Here is a 22,393-nt window from a genome sequence, read left to right as displayed (position 1 = left end):
TGTTTTATTTATGTATTATATATTATTTTTAAACATTTGAGTGTATTCCTCTTAGTGGGGACCTGTGCTTGTGTCTGGATGAGACTTTTAGGTGATCTCAAACTTGGAATCTACACCAATTCTCTATTTGTACCATTCCCCTTTGTCTTATCTTTTCTTGGGTGCTTTAACTGTAATTCTAGAACTTTTTACTATCCCATATTCTCCCTTTTTACTGGCGTTGATGTGACCTAAATGTGTTGCAAGCTCCGTAAAACACTTAAAAACAAAAACAAAACAGCATTGTAAGGACCATTTTCGGCTCAACTCAAAACCATAATTGCCAGAAGCAATAAAAGTGCACGTTCCTTTCCATTTCATATTTTTTGTTTTATTTTTAAAATTGTCATTTTCATTTCTGTCCAAATAAATTGTGTTGTTATTTCAAAACGTTATGGTCTTGGGTTCATAACCCAACTTAGTTAAATTCAAGTCCAAGGGTTTGATTTTGTGATTAGGCACCTCGGCGGTCTGTTCTTTGTACAGTTTCACCCGTCCATTTTGGGTGGCTGGATCTGTCAGATCTGACAGGAAGTGACTTTGTGATAGATTAGATGCGTCCAGCCCAAAGAGATATTGAAAAATCTCCAACTCCATGGGCATTAATTATGGCACTGAAGGACCACTTTTCCACTTCGTTAAAATAAAGATAAAAGTAATAAATAGGCATGAGAATGGGTCTATCTCGGTAAACCAAAGCGTTTACGGGAAAGATTACTCTGGCTGTTTCCTACTCCTATGCCATCATCTCTCATTATCTTTTGTCCCTTCCATTTTATCCGGAATGGGACTACAAATTTACAGTACTGCCTAGCTTCAATCCTTAGCTGGTTAGGGTCTTCTGACCTTCCATGATGGACAGAGAGGTCACTTCGGATGTGTCTTCATCTGTCCCCCTATGTTTCCTTTACCAGGTTGCTTTCTGTCTTTGTCTTAGAATGAGATTATGCACTTGGTTTTGTCCTGGCTGGATTCCATTGCTAAAAAAAACCCCAACTTTAGCTTTTATTTAACGCAATATTCACTCAACATGCTCAAACTCAAAGTACTTTACATAGGGTCTCTGAGCAACAGCAACTGGTAACATGTAGAATGAGGCATGACACCTGTTAGGCGATATTACAATTTTTTTCCGACAGAAATAATGCTGTTAATGTTAACAGTCAGGTACTCAGTTTACACATGAGCACAGTGTGAATATGTGAGTAACACTGGCGGTCGGTCAATAGAGCGAAGTTGTTTTGTGCCGCCCTATATTTTCCGTAGATCAGCATGTTAACCAAACAAAAAACTTTAATTTTAAAATTTTGATAAAATTAAAAATTTAGCACATACTGCTTTTTATTTTAAATTTAATATTTGATGACTCGTGCGTCGCTCGCGAAGGTAGCGTCAAATCGGCACGTTTCATCTTTCCCCGTTGCCTGCGTGGGGTGACAATGAGCGGAGGGTGTGGTGTGGTGGGGAAGTTTTTTTTTTTGTTTATATGAGCCAGTATTCGTTTGGCCGTCCTGTCCTTATCCTATACTCTGTGGTACCTTGAAGAAAGTTAGTTACCACTCCCCAATCTCCCTCCACCCTCCCTCCCCAACTAACTATTGTCTTTCACTGCTAAAATAATTAGGCCAAGACTGCCAATCTAGCGATGCACGCCCTGAGGTCCTACTTGGGATAAATTAAAACCATATCAGTTTTATCACTGAAAGAAGAGGCTTTGCTTCACTTAGATATACGGATGAAGAGAATGGCAATAAATATATATTTTATCACTGTTGGTTTTGCTTAAATATATATTAAATATCAAAAAGAACAGTAAACAAAGTATGCACCGAGAAGAGCCCCATGGTACTATAAATAAAAATCCCTGACCCCACGGAGTCCTTCATCCCTGCACACTCCCAACGATCCCTACTCAACTTGTATTGTGTGCATTGTCTAATAATAGTCAGGGCTGAGAATCTTCCGCCTAAAGGCGGATTTCCGCCTAAATGGTAGTTTATCTCCGCCCATCCCATCACATTTCCTCCTTTTTCAAATTTGCCGTGTCAAACATTTTCCTCAAAACCACAAAATCACCCTTATGTCATATGTCATATTTTGACACCTGTGCTCAGTCTCGTGAAATTTAGTGACGGTCCCGTTTTTATGACGTTGGGCCAGACAGTATGGCACCAGATGTCACAATAGACACAGAAGACCAGTAGTGTTCTTTGATTAGTTAGTTGATGGTTGAAGGGGGAGGGACAAATGGGTCTGGATTTTTTTCCCCTGTTGTAGGTACCTATTGCCTTTTAAATCTCTCTCTCTCTCTCTCTCTCTCTCTCTCTCTCTCTCTCTCTCTCTCTCTCTCTCTCTCTCTCTCTCTCTCTCTCTCTTTTTTTTTTTTCCCCCCCCTTTGCCTTTCTATCTATTTCTCTTTTCTTCTTCTTCTTCTTTTTAAAAATTTTTTTTTTGGATATAGAATTCAAAAGGTCAATACATAAGTTATTCTGGTAAAGAAGTCTCTCCTCCTCCCCCCCCCCTCTCTCTCTCTCTCTCTCTCTCTCTCTCTCTCTCTCTCTCTCTCTTTCGCAACCACATTAAATCATCTGGTAGATAGTGATGATATATTAGAACAAAGCAATGGTGGTTGGCTTAGTTTAATCTTTTTTCTTTTGACCTTTTGACTATGGCTTTAAATTTGAGAGATTCTTGGGTTGTATAAGCTGAATAACTACTAGGTTTCTTTGCTTGTGTTTGATCGATAGACCGAGAAATGTTCCTCCTTTTTGACAATTGCTATTATCATCACTGAATAAAAAAACACTCACCAAAACCACTACATCAACATCTCTACCACCACTACTATTACAATCACCACCACATCATCATCCCTACCACCACTACTACTACAAATAGCACCACATCATCCCTACCACCTCTACTACTACAACCACCACCACATCATCAACCCTACTACCACTACTACAACCACCACCTCATCATCATCCCTACCACTACTACTACTACAACCGTGATCCCTACCACCACCACTACTACAACCACCACCAAACCATCATCCCTACCACCACTACTACTACAACCACCACCAAACCATCATCCCTACATTCACTACTACTACAACCACCACCACACCATCATCCCTACCACTACTACTACTACAACCGTCATCCCTACCACCACCACTACTACAACCACCACCAAACCATCATCCTTACCACCACTACTACTACAACCACCACCAAACCATCATCCCTACCACCACTACTACTACAACCACCACCAAACCATCATCCCTACCACCACTACTACTACAACCACCACCACATCATCATTCCTACCGCAGTTACTACAACCACCACCACACAATCATCCATACTACTACTACAATCACTACCACATCATCCCTACCACTGCTATTACTACAACCACCACCACATCATCATCCCTACTACAACCACTAAATGTTGTAATTACACTTTCAACTTTTGAAATTCCACCGAGTCGTGTTAGAAATTGCTGCGAGACAAATTTTGGATCGCATCTCAGTAAATTTTAGTGAAATTCAAATTTATAGGTTATGGTCGCATGGATGGGTCATGATCTTCACGATGAAAAATTTCCTCCTTTTTTGTGACCAGTCATTCTCACCCCTGAATAGTATAATTATAAAGATGTCGCTGATTGTGTGTGAAGTTAACAAGTGCTTTGCGTTTGGAATTTAATGTGGATTTTTAAATTCACTTATTCTAAAGTTGTGTGTCATACCGTAAGTATTCAGAGAACATGTATTATCGCTGTTGTCATTGTTTATGAAACCTACCTGTCTTTATCTTGAATCATTTATTTTAAAAAGTTATTTCTGTAATTTGTAACCAATCATGAATCATGTTGATTTTTTAATTGAAAATCGATTCCGACACTTATCCCCTCACGAGAAAATAGTGGTGAAAGATTTAGATCCACACAAACCAGTGAATTTTAACTTAGTTTCTAACACACCGAGGAGACAGCGCCGATTTAATAATGATTATTTTTAAAATGTTGAATGGCTTACTGCCAGTGAAAGCCGTAAAACGCTTCATTGTTTTTATTGCTTGATTTTTGGTGATGTATGCTATAACGGACAACAGGAGGATTCAGTGATATTGCGCACATCTCTCAGACACTGAAGAAACATTCTGAATCAAATAGCCATGTCACAGATGCTGTTAAATATAAACTTTTCAACGTTGTAGATATAAGAAATCAGTTGGAAACAGGACATGCTGCGTCTGTGAGTCGTTATAATGAACAGGTGAAAGTCAACAAACAAGTTTTGTCCAAGATAATTGATGCTCTTTTGTGAGTACGTCTCGTTAATATTCTAACACACACACACACATACACGCACACACAAATACACGCACATATGCAAACAATTGCAATACCCCCTCACACAACACACACACACACACACACACACACATATACAAAGTAGGTCAAATTAAGTTAAATTAACTAGACCAATAAAATTTGATTCTGTATTTCGGATTTGTGCCGCCTTAAATACAATGTGACCAACCGCCCCTGGTGAGTAAAGCGTCCTTTTCCAAGGACTCAGCTATGCGCTTAGCGAGGCTCAAACCGAGGACCTTCCGATCTGAAAGCGAGTATCATCATACCACAAGACGACAGAGAGGGAAATTGTCAAATGTGTTTTGTCTAAGTTTTGGGTGATGACATTTGATCCTCTTGTTAATCATCTCTCAGCACTGTTATGTACTTTTACAGTTTTTGTTTTGAATGTAATTTTGTAAACACTTGAGTGTATTCCTCTAAGAGGGATCCTGTGCTTGTGTCTGGATGACTATCACTCACAAACATAAGTGCACTGGATAGCATGCTCTTGGAATCTACTTTTAATTTCCATTTGAACAAGTCCCCTTTATCTTACTTTCCGCTGGGTAGTTTCCTTTTCCGCAATTTGCTATTGATGCTATGCGCTTATCTAGTTTTTTAAAGTCTCATACTCATACCATCCGCCAGTCGGGTATAACGTACGTAACAATACACAAAAAAACAATCTATAACTTATAACCTTAAACGTTTATAGATAGTATGCACTTGGCTAAGAAGTTCACAACATTGCCATCCGGAAGTAAAACTGGCCAACACATAAAACTGTGTGTATCCTTGAAGGTTTATAGTCTGGTTAATACAGTCGAATGAGAAGTACTCATAATCATAAACGCGGATGGCAAAAAAACAATAACAAAGACATGAGTGACGTCATCTTCGAACTATCTATACCTAGTCTGATCAATACAATTTAGTGAGAACTACTCATAAACATGGGAGCTAAAAAGAATAACAAAGAGCTGCATGACGTCATCTATAACTATTCGCCGCTCGTGGAGTCTCTTTGACCCGGTAACCTACAAAATTAAGGGTCACTTCCCAAGACAGCCCTGTATTGGGCAACAGGTGGGATGAGAAAGCGGGGGAGACCCAAAGAAACCTGGCGAAGGACCATGGAAGGAGAAATAATGTAAATTCTCCCACATCTTCTATTGCTGTACCAGAGATGGTGATTTTGGGATTCTTGTTTGGCAGTTATGCGAAGTAGTTTATTCTTCTCTTCACTAATCTTGAGACCAACTCGTTGAGCTGTTTCTTCCAGGGCCGTGACTTTGTTCTGCATGCCCCCTGGGCAATTTGAGAGGAGAGCTAGGTCATCTGCAAATACAAGGTCTTCCCCCAATTTTTTTTTTTTTTTTTTGAGAATGTCCATTGAATACCATTGTTGGAATTGCCATATGCTGTTTTTGTCAACCTTTGCCAATACCACAAGAAATAGAAGTGGGGACAGCAAAAAGCCTTGCCTAACTCCTGATGTAATGTCAAAATCCTCTGAGAGTCGAGCATTATGGATGGCTTGGGAGGAAAACCCTCATAAAGTCATTTGATGATGTTACAAACTTATCTGGCACCCCGCAGTGGAGAAAGAAGCCCCAGATGATTTCTCTGTGTACGCTGTCAAATGCTTTCTCTAAGTCTATAAAGGATACATATAGGGATGATTGCCACTCAATAAACTGCTCAACGATTATTCTTGGAGGGTTTTTTTTGTTGTTGTTGTAGGTTACCCGGTCCTAAAGACACCCCGATTCATCGGGTTTTGAAAAATATTATAAAATACAGTATAAAATTGATGAAAAGTTAAAAACTTAAGACATGCACAAAAGAAAGAAAATGGCCGAATGAATCATATCTAGAGTTGCAAGAAAGTATAATTTATTTATTAAAAGACACAGCGATTGAATATTACATGGTGGTGGGCCTTACAGACCCACGAGTGGTGATAAAGGTAAATGGAGGGGTTATGTATTCAACCAGTCTCACTGGTCACAAACTTTGGGTAATGACAGTTAGGGATTTTACGTACAATAATTAACTTACCACTTCATCAAAATCGTCACATTTGTTACGACACAATATACATTTTTCTTATTCGGGTTTGTTTTGTACATCACAAACTTTGAAGACTGATCTTTGTTTAACTATGTAATAAGAGCATACAATTGTTTTGTGGAGAGCTTGTTTGAGCTTTGAAAATCCATTTTTCTTCTGGGAAAAATACTGAAAAGGATCGGAGAGGAGAGAGTTAATGCAACTTATTACCCAAACTCGAGGTAATGACAAGATTGTAACTCAGAAGAGGAGCGTCTAACAGGCGACTTGTGTTTCATAAAATCAACAAAAAAAAAAAAAAAAGGAAGTGAGTTGGAGTCGTGCCAGAAGATATTTAGAATCAAAACTTTTGCGGTGACGGGGAGTTGAATTGAGAACCTGACATAGTTCGGCACCTTAGCCTGGTCACTAATGGGACGCTCGACAATCGACGCCATCCACCACTCCAGGAAAAATGGTATCATATATATATATATATATATATATATATATATATATATATATATATATATATATATATATATATATATATATATATATATATATATATATATGTCTTTAGTCCCTCTCGCAATTTCGTGGACATGAGGTCAGCAAACAAAAACCACGAAAGCTTTTAGGCTAAGGGAGCGTTCACATATTACGTCATCAGCTAGGGGGGGAGGGGGGGTCTACCAAATGTTGACATGTGTTGACATGGGGGGGGGGGGGGGTCAGACCCAAGATGATGTCATCAAAACATAGGCAAATTAGGCCTATTTTATTAAATGCAAGAGCTTCAAAAATGGCATTCCAAATAAATTAGCAAAAAGAAGAACAGCAAATGGGAGAAAGTGATGACGATGAAGATGAAATTGATGATACTATTTATAGTACATTGCCAGAGGTCCAAGGCAGAAACATTTTTGAATCAATTAATTTTATGTTTGGAAATTGAAACAGAAATTCATTCCACTAAAAGACTAATATGCTATAAAATAACTTGCCTCCTATACTATTTTAAATTACACTTTCTGAAATTTTTTTAATAACACCTGCACCAAGTAGCCTAATTTAAATAATGTTTGTTAGATTTTATCTTTGCAAATTTAAATTTTATGTCCCCATTGTATCGTAAAACATAAATTATCAACAGTTTCTGAAATTAATAAAATGTCTGAATGTGTTTTATCAAACGTTGATAATTAATGTTTATGGTTTGAAAAATGAATAATAAATATTGTGAAATTAAAGTTATCTTTTAGTTTTTATTAAATTAGATGACGTCATCATCTGTTGCGGGGGGGGGGGGGGTCAGGTCAATGATGACAAGTGATGACTTGGGGGAGGGGGGGGGTCTAAAAAGGGCAAATTTTTGATGACGTAATATGTGAACGCTCCCTAAGAGCTCTATTCTCAACACAAAACATGCAACACGGAGACAATTACGTAAAAGCTCCGATATTGGGTGCATACAATTCAGTGGATGGAGCAGGCACTTATGTTATTAATAATATCATTTCTTATGTATTATCAACATAAGTGCTTGCTCCACTCACTTTCCTCGTATTCATAAAATGGAAATGAAATTTCATATGTTACGTTTCTATAACAGTGCTGCCAACCCTAGCCCATGTAAATGTGTACAATGAATGGAGAGCCAAAATGAATCTCAATATTAAGTAAGCTTTTGAAAAAAGACGTAGATACAATTATGCAAAAATTATAATAAGCACATAATGTGATAATGGGCAATTAGACCATACTAGCAATAATGCAATCAATATTTTAATTTATGAATAAGCTTACAATTTATAGATGATTTATGGTATTAAAAAAGTGCACTAATGCTAAAACATAGAAATATAAGTACGATACAATCCTCAGAAAATTGTGTACAATGAATGAAAATGCGTGAAAATACACACACGCACACACACGCATATATGTATATATATGTGTGTGTGTGTGTGTGTGTGCGCGCGCGCGTGTGTATTTTTACACATTTTCATATATATATATTTACCCAGCTAAATCAGAAATAGGTATTATAAGCAAGCACTACCTCCAAGAAATCAACAACACAATCAGAAAAAACACATACAACAATGGACGAACACACAAGCAGTCATCAAATGGTTTAAAACCCTCACTAACAAACGCAACCTACAATTCATACAGCTTGATATCTCTGATTTTTACGCCAGTATAACAGGAAAAAAACATTCAACAGAGCCATCACATTCGCAACAGAGCACACCGGCATCGACCAAAACACCATAAACATAATCAAACACACAAGATGGTCGCTCCTCTTCCACAACGGAGAAATCTGGACCAAGAAAAAAGGCCAATTTGACGTCACCATGGGTGCATACGACGGAGCAGAAGTGTGCGAACTAGTGGGCCTCTACATCACACACCAGATCAAGGACCAACTGCCCAACATAAACTTCGGCCTCAACAGGGACGACGGACTAGGAACACACACCAGAACATCAAAATCCAACATTGAAAGAATGAAGAAAAAACTCATAAAATTATTCAAGGATCTCGACCTCAAAATCACACTAGAAAGTTACCTAAACCAGGTCGGTTTCCTGGACACAACCCTCTGCCTCAAAACTAACACGTATAGACCATACAAGAAACCCAACAGCGCCCCATTGTACATCCACAAACACTCCAACCACCCTTCTACGATAATAAAACAAATACCCACTATGATAGAACAACGGCTAAACAACCTCTCTTCAAATGAAAACATATTCAACGAAACAAAACAAGATTACGAAATGGCACTCAAACAGAGCGGACACACCTCAACACTGAAATATAAAAATTTAACGCACGCCACAACACCAAAACAAAACAGAAAAAGGAATATAATATGGTTCAACCCGCCGTTCAACAACGCAATCACTTCAAATATCGGCAAACAGTTCCTTGCACTCATCGATAAACACTTCCCGAAGAACCACCGTCTGCACAAAATAATCAACAGAAACAACGTCAAGATAAGCTACAGCTGTGCACAAAACATGAAACAGATCATTACCAACCACAACAGACAAATCATATCCGAACCCAACAGTTATTGATGAATCACAGTTGTTAATCACTGTCTCGGTCTCTGTGTCAGTTCTTGATGAATCACAGTTGTTAATCAATGTCTCGGTCTCTGTGTCCGTTATTGGTGAATCACAGTTGTTAATCACTGTCTCGGTCTCTTTGTCAGTTCTTGATGAATCACAGTTGTTAATTCACTGTCTCGGTCTCTGTGTCAGTTCTTGATGAATCACAGTTGGTAATTCACTGTCTCGGTCTCTGTGTCAGTTCTTGATGAATCACAGTTGTTAATTCACTGTCTCGGTCTCTGTGTCCGTTCTTGATGAATCACAGTTGTTAATTCACTGTCTCGGTCTCTGTGTCCGTTCTTGATGAATCACAGTTGTTAATTCACTGTCTCGGTCTCTGTGTCTGTTCTTGATGAATCACAGCTCTTTATTCACTGTCTCGGTCTCTGTGTCTGTTCTTGATGAATCACAGTTGTTAATTCACTGTCTCGGTCTCTGTGTCCGTTCTTGATGAATCACAGCTCTTTATTCACTGTCTCGGTCTCTGTGTCCGATCTTGATGAATCACAGTTGTTAATTCACTGTCTCGGTCTCTGTGTCAGTTCTTGATGAATCACAGCTCTTTATTCACTGTCTCGGTCTCTGTGTCCGTTCTTGATGAATCACAGTTGTTAATTCACTGTCTCGGTCTCTGTGTCCGTTCTTGATGAATCACAGTTGTTAATTCACTGTCTCGGTCTCTGTGTCCGTTCTTGATGAATCACAGTTGTTAATTCACTGTCTCGGTCTCTGTGTCAGTTCTTGATGAATCACAGTCTTTATTCACTGTCTCGGTCTCTGTGTCCGTTCTTGATGAATCACAGTTGTTAATTCACTGTCTCGGTCTCTGTGTCGTTCTTGATGAATCACAGTTGTTAATTCACTGTCTCGGTCTCTGTGTCCGTTCTTGATGAATCACAGTTGTTAATTCACTGTCTCGGTCTCTGTGTCCGTTCTTGATGAATCACAGTTTTAATTCACTGTCTCGGTCTCTGTGTCCGTTCTTGATGAATCACAGTCTTTATTCACTGTCTCGGTCTCTGTGTCTGTTCTTGATGAATCACAGTTGTTAATTCACTGTCTTGGTCTCTGTGTCTGTTCTTGATGAATCACAGTTGTTAATTCACTGTCTCGGTCTCTGTGTCAGTTCTTGATGAATCACAGCTCTTTATTCACTGTCTCGGTCTCTGTGTCTGTTCTTGATGAATCACAGTTGTTGATTCACTGTCTCGGTCTCTGTGTCATTTTTTGATGACGCATTGTTGTATAATTCAACAGTACTCGACTGTGTAGCGTCCTTGTCTTTCTTTATCAAAAACGACAGGCAGGTAAACTGGTGTGCATACATGGTCAAAACTCGTTGGTTCCAAATGTAGGAGAAAAATATGAAAATACCCTGGGACCCATTGATTATGATGGACGGGTACCTGTTGAAATAGAGTATTTATTGAATTAGAAAGCATATTCTTGTAAAACACTTCAAGTGCATCTAGTGTTTATAACTTGCATGCCTTTTAATAACCCTACTGCTGCTGTTTGTCGCCGTCGATTGCATTTTAGTCTCTCAGTGCCAACGATTTGAACAACAGAGCTTACTGATTGAACTATTTTAATGCAATGTTGTACACTGGCATGAGAGTATTTTCCTAGAATATTGTTTAAGGCAGAGAAGGATCTTGTAAGACTGTTTTAAAAAAAGGAACCCAAACAGCGACTTGTACTTTCATCTTGTGCCGTGTTTGGTAGCGTTGGGGGTCATGGCTCTCCACTCTTTTCCTTTTTTTCTGTTGCTCTGATGGTGTCGCAGTTTCTTTTCGTTCCCAGCCAGTCTGTCAGGGAATCCATCGTTTTCGCTGTCTGTCTTCCAGGGACCCTCTTTCCTGTTAACTTTCCGGTCACACTCAGTTTTTCCAGGCCCGCTCTTCTCATCAGATTACCTAGGAATTTTGCCTGCCCTTTCCGTATACACCCTGCCTCTTTCAGGTCAACCTCATTTCTATTTTCATCTGTCTATTGAACAGGGAGCTTTCTTCTCAGAATTTCTCATTTTAACTGCTTCCAGTACTTTAATTACCTCTGAGGTCATGGTCCTAATTTTGCAAGCGTATGTCTTTATTGGTTCTACATTGAAATAATCTGATCTTTAGAGGTTGGGCATTTTTTTTCTGGTGAATATGCTCTTTATGTTTTGGAAAACTGCATTTATTGCCTTTCCTATCCTGGTTTTAACTTCACCTGTACTTTTTTGCCATCATCATCATCATCATCATCATCACTGCCTTTTTCACCCTGGGTCAGGGTACAGGCCACAGACAAATAGTTTCCATCCTTCTCTATCCTGAGGTAACTTTTTAATCTCATTCCATGTCTTACTACTTCTCTGTATATCAGCTTCTTTAATTCTTCTCCATTTTCCTCGTGGCCTTCCACTTGATCTTCTGCCCTAAAGGTTCCCTTCCGGCTTTGTCTGTTGTCCTTCATAAATTCTGTCATTTGACTTTCACAGGATCGTAATCTGAGTACCAGACAACTCCCGGGTACGCCTTTTGAGCTTTACACAGCGTTTCTGAACGAGCTGTTTATAAGAATGAAATGGATTAGGTTCCTGTAGCTTCCATCTGGGCTAATCCATGTCCATTTCCCTCCTTGTGTGTTGTTCAAACCACGTATTGGTCACCATTATATCATTAGTATGAGCACACTTGTACCTTTTGAACTGGAAATAGTTTCCGTGTTTGACGATGAATGAAACACTGTGGATCACAACAACGGAATTGCACTAGATGAATTTTCCTAAATAGATTTTGTTTTAAGTCTGTTTAAAAAAAAAAAAAATATATATATATATATATATATATATATATATATATATATATATATATATATATATATAATTACCAACGACCAAAAATGTGACAAACCAGTTCCACATGGTATTACTCCCGGGGACCGACCTGACGATGAAAATTGAATTTAATCGTAGCCATCGTTAACTTATAGCCTGACACTGACCAAAAAGGACGTCAAAATGCCAGTCTTTGGCCACAAAAGAAAACAAATCGTGAGTTGTATTCAATAGTTCAACCAATGGGACCACTTGTTTCCATGAGCACTACTAACGACAACTCACTAGGCGGTGCAAAAACCAAATAATGACGTCAAAATGCCAGTCTTTTTGGGTTTCAGTGTCAGGCTTTAACTTAAAGATGGCAACGATTTAATTCTACGGGTAATAGGCCTTACACACGTGCATTGCAAAACGCCGTTTCGGAGCGTCGTGGCGACCCTTCAACATGCCATGTTCCAGTGGGTCGTTCCTACAATCCAAACACGCTGTGCTGTGTGTACTACTGATTTTTAATTTTGTGATATTATATCATGTCAAAGGACGGGGATGCGGACGACTTGTTATCTGTTTATGTTGTTTTGTTGTCGAAAAGGAACAACATGCTTTTAAAAATATAGCTCTTCTCAGTGTCAGTGACGCCACTTCCCTCATTACGACGCATAGTAACTTAGTAACTGGTTCTAAACAATCGGAACAAAGAAATACTTCTTCGACAAGCATAAAAGTGTATCCAGAGGAGAAAAACATTATAAATCTAATCATGTTTTTGACTTTTTTACTTTCTGATCACATGACATGTGAAAAAGTTCTAGCCAGCATGAAGAATAAAAAGTATCGATTTTCTTTGTTTAGAATCAGGCTGCTCGTTGCTGGGCGGACGTGACATCAGATTATTGAATCCAATTAGTCATCGAATTTCATGTTTTCTTAAATGGGCGTGTAGGCGTTGGATTTGCTAATTTTGATACGTTGATTCCTAATATGAAATCAGATTTAAAATCGGTTAACTATTAACCGTTTTAGAAAACTGATTAAAAAAAAAAAAATTGTGAGCTCATATCACTCACATCACAGGCGTGACGAAGTCTTCTGCATTCGTACTCAATTGAGTACAGCCGATACAAGTTATTTTATCTGTTTTCCACGTTTATTTGTGTATTGTTGTGCTGACGAATGGTTTGTACCCGAAACGTCCATTGTCTGTATTGTTCCCATACGAAGACTCTCCATTTTCACTCTTTCATTAGTCTTTTCACGATCACAGGCTTCAGGCAGCCCCTACCGTTTTCTAGATACTTAAAAATTCAAGCAAGTTTGATTTCCACTTGGAACGACGGTTCGGAATGTTGCCCAACGTTTTTTCTCCTCCACACACTCAATTTAGAACGACGTTGTTCCATTTGGACATTCCACATTCCGAACGGCGTTTCGAACCGTACAGATATAGGGCCTATAACTTATGAAAGATGTTTTAAATCAACATGCTATTGTAGAAGAAATTGAGAGCTTCTCACATTTTTTAAACCTGTTAAATAACATCTAGAAATACACATATTTAAAAATTTGATAAGAAAACTGGTCCTTCAAAAACCGACTATTTAAATTACCCTCATCTTGGTAAAAACTCTCAAACCTGGGACCTAGCGAAACCAGTTCCGTGTAGAAAGGTCTTCTTTGTCCAACAGTCAAGGGACTGAATTTGGTAGATAATGCATTTACTTAATACTCACTTCCGATTATCTTTCTCTATTCGAATTGATGGTTTACCCGTTACTAAGCATTAACCAATCAGAATATTTCCTGCCGTTTATCCGTTTCGTCTCCTTGACTATGTATTTCCTGTATGGAAAGGCCTGAGATACATTTAGTACAAATCTCAAACACTCAAATAAGTCCATTAGTGAGTATTTCTCACAATATTTTGACACAACTGATAAAGGAATTGCATCGCAAAATTTGACGACACTATGAATTTTTTCAATCATTTGTGTTAAAATTGTGAGTGATGCTCAGGATCTGTGGGTTGTTTAATCCGGGTGATAGGTAAGCACGTAAGATGGCTTGGATCTTCGGTTCACGGTCAGCGGTTGATTTCAGGACCAAAATATACTTTATTTTAAATTTTCGAGTCAAAAATAAAACAACTTAAATGTTTATTCCACTAATTTTTAAAGAGATAACTTACGTAATTTTCAAAAGTGTATGCACTGTATGTTGATTGAAGAACTGAAGGATCAAACTATAAGATAAAAGTTAAAAAGCCATCCATGTCAATAGCTTGACAGGAATAACAACAAGAGGTCACAGAGGAACCATCAATTGTACCTTTGAAGTTTTTCGCATCTTATTTTGCAATCCATTTCCAGTTATCTGATTCCTATATTTTTGTGATGTTAAAAATGATGATGATGATGATGATGATGATGATGATGATGATGATGATGATGATGATGATGATGATGATGGCGATGGTGGTGGTGGTGACAATTTCAAAAAAAAATTTCTAATTTAAGCCGTTATACTAAAAGAATATTTTTTGGGGGAACAATTGAGTGGCAAAACCTTGTAAAGTCTCTACTTGCCGTAAAATATTGCTGTCCAACACTTCAGCCAGAATAGTCAGAGTCCAAAACATTCCAGTAAAGGCCGATAACTTGATGTAGATGTAGAGGTCTTTCCGATCTTCTTTCCGGAAATCCTGGTTGGTTTGAAGACTTCGGACTGCCCGGATTTTGACGATGACAATGATGAAGAACACAGTATTGAGGAAAACCACCGTGAACACTGGCACATAGATTGCTAACGCTGATGATTTTAAAAGTACACAACAAAACATTAGATAATTAGTCGACACGGTTAAGTGAGACAAATAGAAATAAATGGTTTTTGAATGAATATCCGTATTATTCATGTGAAATAACATAAGAAAACAAATTCATTCGCTGACATTTTGCGATTGGGTAATAAGATAAAACACGAGGTTTCCAAAATTCAATTTTAACCCTTTCCTTACCTGGTAGCAGGCTGCCCTGGCGGCTTTAACCCTCTCCTTACCACCTGCAGCAAACTCGTCACATTTGTTACGACACAATATACATTTTTCTTATATTCAGATTTACTTTGTACATCACAAATTTTGAAGAATGATCTTGTTTATTTAATAAGAACATAATGTTGTTTTGTAGAGAGCTTGTTTGAGTTTTAGAAATCAATTTTTTCTGTTGGGTAAGCCTGCCATTTTGGGAAAATACTGAAATTGATCGGTAAGGGGAGAGTTAAGGAAGTCAAAATATTTGGGAAGAGTAGGCCTCGTCTTGGATTGGGTGCAGAGCGACTAAGACAATTCCACATTGCAATCCATCCTTTTATTCAATTGCATTTAAATAAAATCGCATTCCTAAAGAAATTGTTATCATTATTGAGATTTGAGATGACAATGAATAGTATAAAAAGGAAGTTTTTAAAGCTATATTGCGGTGTTTATTTGTGTGTGTGTGTGTGTGTGTGAGTGTGTGTGTGTGTTTGTATGTGTATATGTGTGTGTGTGATGCTTGATGAATGTGAGATTCTCATTCTAAAGAATTCGACGGTATTGATCAGTCATTTGATATTATCCAAACTTTTAAACAATGATGACAAGGAATGTGATCCCATTGCTCTGTCTTAGAGAATGTTTAGTCTCCATAAAAAATACAAGTAATTAAACGAACGTTTATCTAGGGGGGCGAAGTGGCTAAGGCATTGCACTGTGACCCAGAAGGACCTGGGTTCGAGCCCCGCTTCAGGCACTTTCGTTTTTTTTTCCTTGAGCAAGATTATTAACCCCCAATTTGCCCACTTGGACAACATGGGTGATTCCTGTTGACATCAGACATCTTGTTTGATAAGTTATCTATATTCCTACGTGGAATGCCTGGGCGACGATGTCTTATGATGTCATGGCGGAAAAGCATAATTTTTATTTATTTTTAAAAATCTAGAATTATAATCTTGATTTGGATAGCCCTGCCAAAGGTTAAGTTGTAGATCCCAATTCAAAATGTCAATTACGAAAATACAGGAACAATGAACAAGAACAATGAACACTGACTGACGTTATTGAATGTCAACTGCTGCCAAGGTTTCCGTGAAGACTGAAGAAGAAGAAAATCATCAAAAGCAAAGAAATACTGCAGACTTAAATCACTTTTGTGCAGCTATGCGGTCTAGTGGCTATATGGCACTCGTTTTCGGATCGGAAGGTCCTTCGGTTCGAGCCTTGCTCGGGGCATAGTTGAGTCATTGGAGAAGGCTCTTTACTCACATTCTCTCACCGTACTCAGGTGTAAAATGAGTACCTGGCCGTTAATAGCGTTGTCTCTGTCCGAAATAATTGTAATATTGTAATATCGCCTAAAAGGCGTCATGTCCCGTCCTACATGGTAAATGTTGCTGTTGACCAGGGACCCCTTGTAAAGCCATTTGAGCACATTTAGTGGATATTGCGCTATAAAAGCTCATTTTTTAAAGCTCCAATGAAAGTCAGCACTCACAGACACGAAATTGAGAAAGACAGTTAGCTTGGTTTTAAAACTTCACATAAGAATTGTGCGCTCTAAAAGCAAGAGTTTTCTTGGTTGACTTAAAGACTCGTTCACCGCTTGAAAATCGATGATTCAAATACCGGTTCAGGGTTCTTTTTAAGCTTAAATGATTCACTTATCATGTTTCTTTTTAATGTGAGGTTTTCTTTTATGTTTATTAGATTGGAAAATGTTATTATTTGTTTGACCATTGTGGTTACATTTGAATTGAAATATTTGGCAGATGGATTTGTTCCAACGTGCAAGTAAAAATTTCGTCTTTTATTATGTTTTTTAAATACTTCACTCGTTATATATCAAAAACTTGTATTGGTGCTCGTTGAAACATGCATTAATCAATTTTAAAATTATGAACCATGAAATACAAATCGTAATAAAATGCGAGTGATTTTGGGGCTCCTGCGACTAAGGGAGCGTTCACATATTACGTCATCAGCTAGGGGGGGGGGGGAGGGGGGTCTACAAATGTTGACATGTGTTGACATGCGGGAGGGGGGGGGGTCAGACCCAAGATGATGTCATCAAAACATAGGCAAATTAGGCCTATTTTATTAAATGCAAGAGCTTCAAATATGGCATTCCAAATAAATTAGCAAAAAGGTGAAAACTTTATGTCCCCATTGTATCGTAAAACATAAATTATCAACAGTTTCTGAAATTAATAAAATGTCTGAATGTGTTTTATCAAACGTTGATAATCAATGTTTATGGTTTGAAAAATGAATAATAAATATTGTGAAATTAAAGTTATCTTTTAGTTTTTATTAAATTAGATGACGTCATCATCTGTTGGGGGAGGGGGGGGGTCAGGTCAATGATGACAAGTGATGACTTGGGGGAGAGGGGGGGGGTCTAAAAAGGGCAAATTTTTGATGACGTAATATGTGAACGCTCCCTAAGTACATCGCTGTAAATATTCACAGGAAAAGTCAGTGTGTTAACTCTCTCTCCTTACCGATCCTTTTCAGTATTTTCCCAAAATGGCAGGCTTAGCCGCCAGAAAAATTGATTTTTTAAACACAAACAAGCTCTCTACAAAGCAACGTTATGTTCTTATAAATTAAATAAAAATAATTCTTCAAAGTTTGTGAAGTACGAAATAAATCTGAATTTTTTAAAATGTATGTTGTGTCGTAACAAATGTGACGATTTTGCTGTAGGTGGTAAGGAGCAGGTTAAAGCCGCCAGGGGAACTTGGTACTGACCACAGACTACTAGGAGCAGACCAGACAACAGCCACTGTTTAGTGGCTCATCGTTCCTCTTATTGCATAAAAAAGAAAATGGCGGCGCTCGACCTCTCGTGTTCAGATCCTTTATGGGGGAGTAGATAATGAGTTCCCTATGCCATGTCAATCATGTAGACATCCTTTGATGATATAAGCCTACCCTTCGATGTCTGTAGTCGCCTTTTCGTTTTCTACGGTCACTCATGGCTAAACAGCCGTCAACAATAAACTGAACCATCGTTGAAACACTGGAAGACGCTCATGGCTAGTTGCGTCACAATCACCACGTTACTGAATATATTATGCAGGCACGGTTGATAGGTAAAAAAGCCAAATTATGTTCTAGTTACATTTGAAACAAACAAAGTATATTACTGATCTCGTCTCTTTGAGATATAAAGAATGATATAAAAATCAAGAAAATCGGCCGATAAATAAAAAAAGTTGCTAAAAAAATCTAAAATAAACAAAAGCAATTTTTAAAATCAAATTTATTCGTAAAACAGTTGGTTTTCAACTGATTTTTCTGAAATAAGTACCAATGTTCTTCTTTTTCAAGCTGATTTCAACAATGTGACTTTCAAATTCCTCAGAATTATATTTTTTACTTTTAGATTTTAGCTTTTAGGCCTACTCAAAAAGGTGTTATATTCCTTGCGTAACAATAGCGTAATACATCGACGGTGAGATTCACAATTCTACACGAATGGACGGTGGCGGTAGATCAAAGAGGTGTACCAAATTTATTTACCAACTACTTTTCTTAGTGCTAAAATTACAAAGTAATAATTTCGCGTCAGAAAAAATAACTCTCAAGTTCCTATCTCTTTATTACAATAAATGACAAAATCGCCCCACAAATAAGGGAGTTATGAATTATTCATAATATTTTTAAAAGTTATTAATATAAACCCGATCATTGCAGCCAAGTCTAAAATGTACAAGTAAAAGTGTAGTTTAATATGTCTAATTTGGTTTATCATCATAAACCTGCCTTTTTTCTATTTTCCGTCCACAAATCAAGGTTAATCGAGCTCAGTCAAAGTCATTCATATAAAGATTAAATCGCACAGCGTCCCTGGTTTCATAAAAAAGAAAATGGCGGCGCTCGACCTCTCACTATCCACTTTTGATGACGTTTTCTTACCTGTTGTCGTCTCTAGTCCTATATGGTACTGACCTCTGCCCCAGGACTGAAAACCCCTAGATGCTTTTATATGGGCTGATACATGGAAACTCAATAACGCAATACAGGAGACATAGGCATAATACCTGATATTTTAGGAGTGGGCTGGGCGTGGAAAGATCAATAAAGACAAACACATTTTGCCGCACACTGAGATAATCACGATTCAATTCAGTTATAACGTTTGCAAGTTTAAATAGAAACCTTATTTTAGACAAAGTAACTAGTCAGTACATATCTAAAACTTTTCTGTTAAAACAAATTCGTTATAAGGTTCGTATAATCCCATTTTCCAATTCCATTAAAAGCCTTTAAAAAAACTTAAGTCATAATTAATTCTGGCGAGAATGTCGTACAATTGATTCAATCCACTTAGTTATATAGAAAATGTGAAATATTGAATCTGTGCATACATGAGGCATCATCGAGATTATGGTTGATGGTTGATGGTTAAATTGTTAATATCAAACAGCCATTATGTCTACGTGATTTAAAATTCCGTTGCAAACAAAAGCTAATGCAGAGTTTTTCTTTGTCAAGCTCTTTTTGTAAAATTTACAGCCCAGCATTTCTTTCGTCCTTTTTTGTTTGCAAGTCATTTTAGCATTGCTTGGCAGGCTGTTTAGTCGGAAAATTAGAACAAAATTATGGAGTTGAATTCAATTTTCCTTAAATTTCATTCGCCATAAACCTTTTCCAATTTTTTCTAAATCCCCGTATTTTATGTTAAACACTTCAACGATTACTCCGTACAAAGTATCTCGCAAAAAAAAAAAAAAGGTTTATATTCTTTTAAATATAGATAAGTGCAGAGGCCTGACTGTCTGATTCGCAGAGTTGATGAAGCAAAAAAGTGAACCCATCGCAGTCAATAGGTTAGGAATTGCGGTTGTTTATCTTTCTTTCTATTCTATTTTTCTTTGTTATTAAGCTCTTTTTTTCTTTTTTTTTTTATGTTTGCATCAAACCTTACATTTAAAACTCACTGAGCACTTTTGACACAATTTACTGTGGAGTATTCCAGTTTTTAAAAATACTAACTACCAAATATTTTGCAGATTAAGTTAAAGTCTTGTGCTAAATTGATTAGCTGTTTTGGATTGAGAATCCGTAAGATAACAAGAAAAACCGCAAAATGACGAAATGTTCATAATATGTATTTCTTGAATTTTATCTACAAACCAATCGGTTTTTAATCTTCACCTGCAATTTACCGTTTTGTACTTTTAAAGATTACACCGACGGTGGGTAACGAATGAAGAAGTATTTATTAAATGGATATAATAAACTGATAAAACATAGTGTACCGAGTTGCGCAATACTCTGTCAACAATGACATTTAGACACGTAGTGAGCCATAGCCATCTTAAACTAATAGGGAATGAGATTAGCGGAAGAGTAGCGTCCCTTGATTAGACGTCACCCATAGTCTGTGACGTCACCAGCGGAAAAGTTATAAAGCAGTAAAGTTAGGTGCCCCAAACGTAAACAACAAGTTGCTAGTGACTTCCGTTAGGGACCGGAATAATTTACGCACAATATAGGTCTCCCAATTTTGTAGTTTGAGTTGTAGGCAATACACTTTCAGTATTGAAAATATGTTTACATAAAATCTAACAGTTGCAGAAATAATAATATAAGGCTAAATTATTATGAAAATCAGGCTCCGAATAATTCTCGTTTTGTTCACACCAGCGCAATAATTTGCTCTGGTCTAAAAATAGATAGACTGTAACTTTTGATAAATTTTAGAAAATTTTACCTTTTGTTCCATAAAATATCCATATCTAGACATTATTTGATGCATAATCGAGTATTTATGAATATGTGTTTCTTTTGCCACCTAACAGCCAAATTTTAAAGGTTATTTTTTTTCTATTATTTACATTGGAACTTGAGCTGTCAAGACAGGAACATGTGGATTGCCACGTGCTTCTCGACCTTTGTTTACGTTTGGGGCACCTAACTTTACTGCTCTATTAGAGAGAGAACGTCATGTTGGTGTGCGCATGCGTCTCTCGTCCTCGCTTCCGCGACGTCAAAAGACAAGTCTTTGACCACAAAAGAAAACAAATCGTGAGTTGTGTCCAATAGTTTAACCAATAAGATCACGTGTTTCCTTTGGCACTACTAACGACAACAACTGAATAGGTGCTGTACAAACCTAAAATTAGCAATGACTATGAAAAATGTTTTTTTTCTCTTTTTGAGGAAAATGTTTGTCTAAAACCAAAGCCCTGTCTCCACTGAGTAAAAATGTTTTTGAATTTTTAAAATCCATTCATAAATAAACAAGTTATGCAGTTTCAAAGGTGTCATTTATTTGGATGACCCGCAAAGAGGAAAAAAACGTGAAAATATGGGACGCTTATTCGGCATTTTTTTTCGACCTTTGGTTGTATCTTGCTTAATACGAGTAAGTGGATTAAAAGATTGAAAATTGAAGAGCAAATTAGGATGGTGTTTTGTAAAATACGGGAAAAGTACTCGTCATATTCATATGAAATTTTACAACCAAAAAGAAGAAATGTTCATGTATTACCTTGTCAGCGACAAAACCTCCACGCCCGGTAGTTTTAGAAATATTTTACTCCAAAGAGTAAAAATCTATTTTTAACGGTTTTCTGGTAATTGTACGAGTTTTGTCGCTTGACATAATCTAAAATGACCTTTTTTCTAACTGTGTGCCAACTTTCAGTCATATTTATCGATAAACAGCGTCGTAACTAATTTTTTAAAATAGCATATAGGAAACGGCTTTGTCACATATTTTGACGCGAATTCGGGCACTTCGTGAGCGAAAAAGAGGCCCAAAGATTTGTGCGGGATAGTCATTGCTACTAAAATATAAGTCATAGCGTCCGGGTAAAAGTTAACGATGGCTACGAGTAGGCGTTGATAAAACCATGATAATGTGCTTTGTTAATTTACCGTTTTAAAAACATAAACAATGACTATTGA

General features: G+C 37.4%; 1 protein-coding gene across 1 annotated transcript in view; it reads right to left on the bottom strand.

The window, feature by feature from the left end:
- Positions 1-10,678: 10,678 nt before the first annotated feature.
- LOC144974210 (uncharacterized) overlaps positions 10,679-22,393 on the bottom strand; it is a 29,175-nt gene continuing 17,460 nt past the window's right edge. The window contains exons 8-9 of the mRNA XM_078917125.1: positions 15,018-15,240; positions 10,679-11,014 (exon numbers count right to left, since the gene is read on the bottom strand). Coding sequence (XP_078773251.1) covers positions 10,795-11,014; positions 15,018-15,240 — 443 coding nt within the window. The 3' untranslated portion in view covers positions 10,679-10,794. The remainder of the gene's footprint in view (positions 11,015-15,017; positions 15,241-22,393) is intronic.

The sequence above is a fragment of the Berghia stephanieae genome, chromosome 5, assembly GCF_034508935.2.
Source record: "Berghia stephanieae isolate SIO BIC M18660-M18661 chromosome 5, UCSD_Bste_1.3, whole genome shotgun sequence".
In the NCBI taxonomy this organism is placed as follows: Eukaryota; Metazoa; Mollusca; class Gastropoda; order Nudibranchia; family Aeolidiidae; genus Berghia; species Berghia stephanieae.
This window is presented reverse-complemented; position numbering and strand designations above follow the sequence as displayed.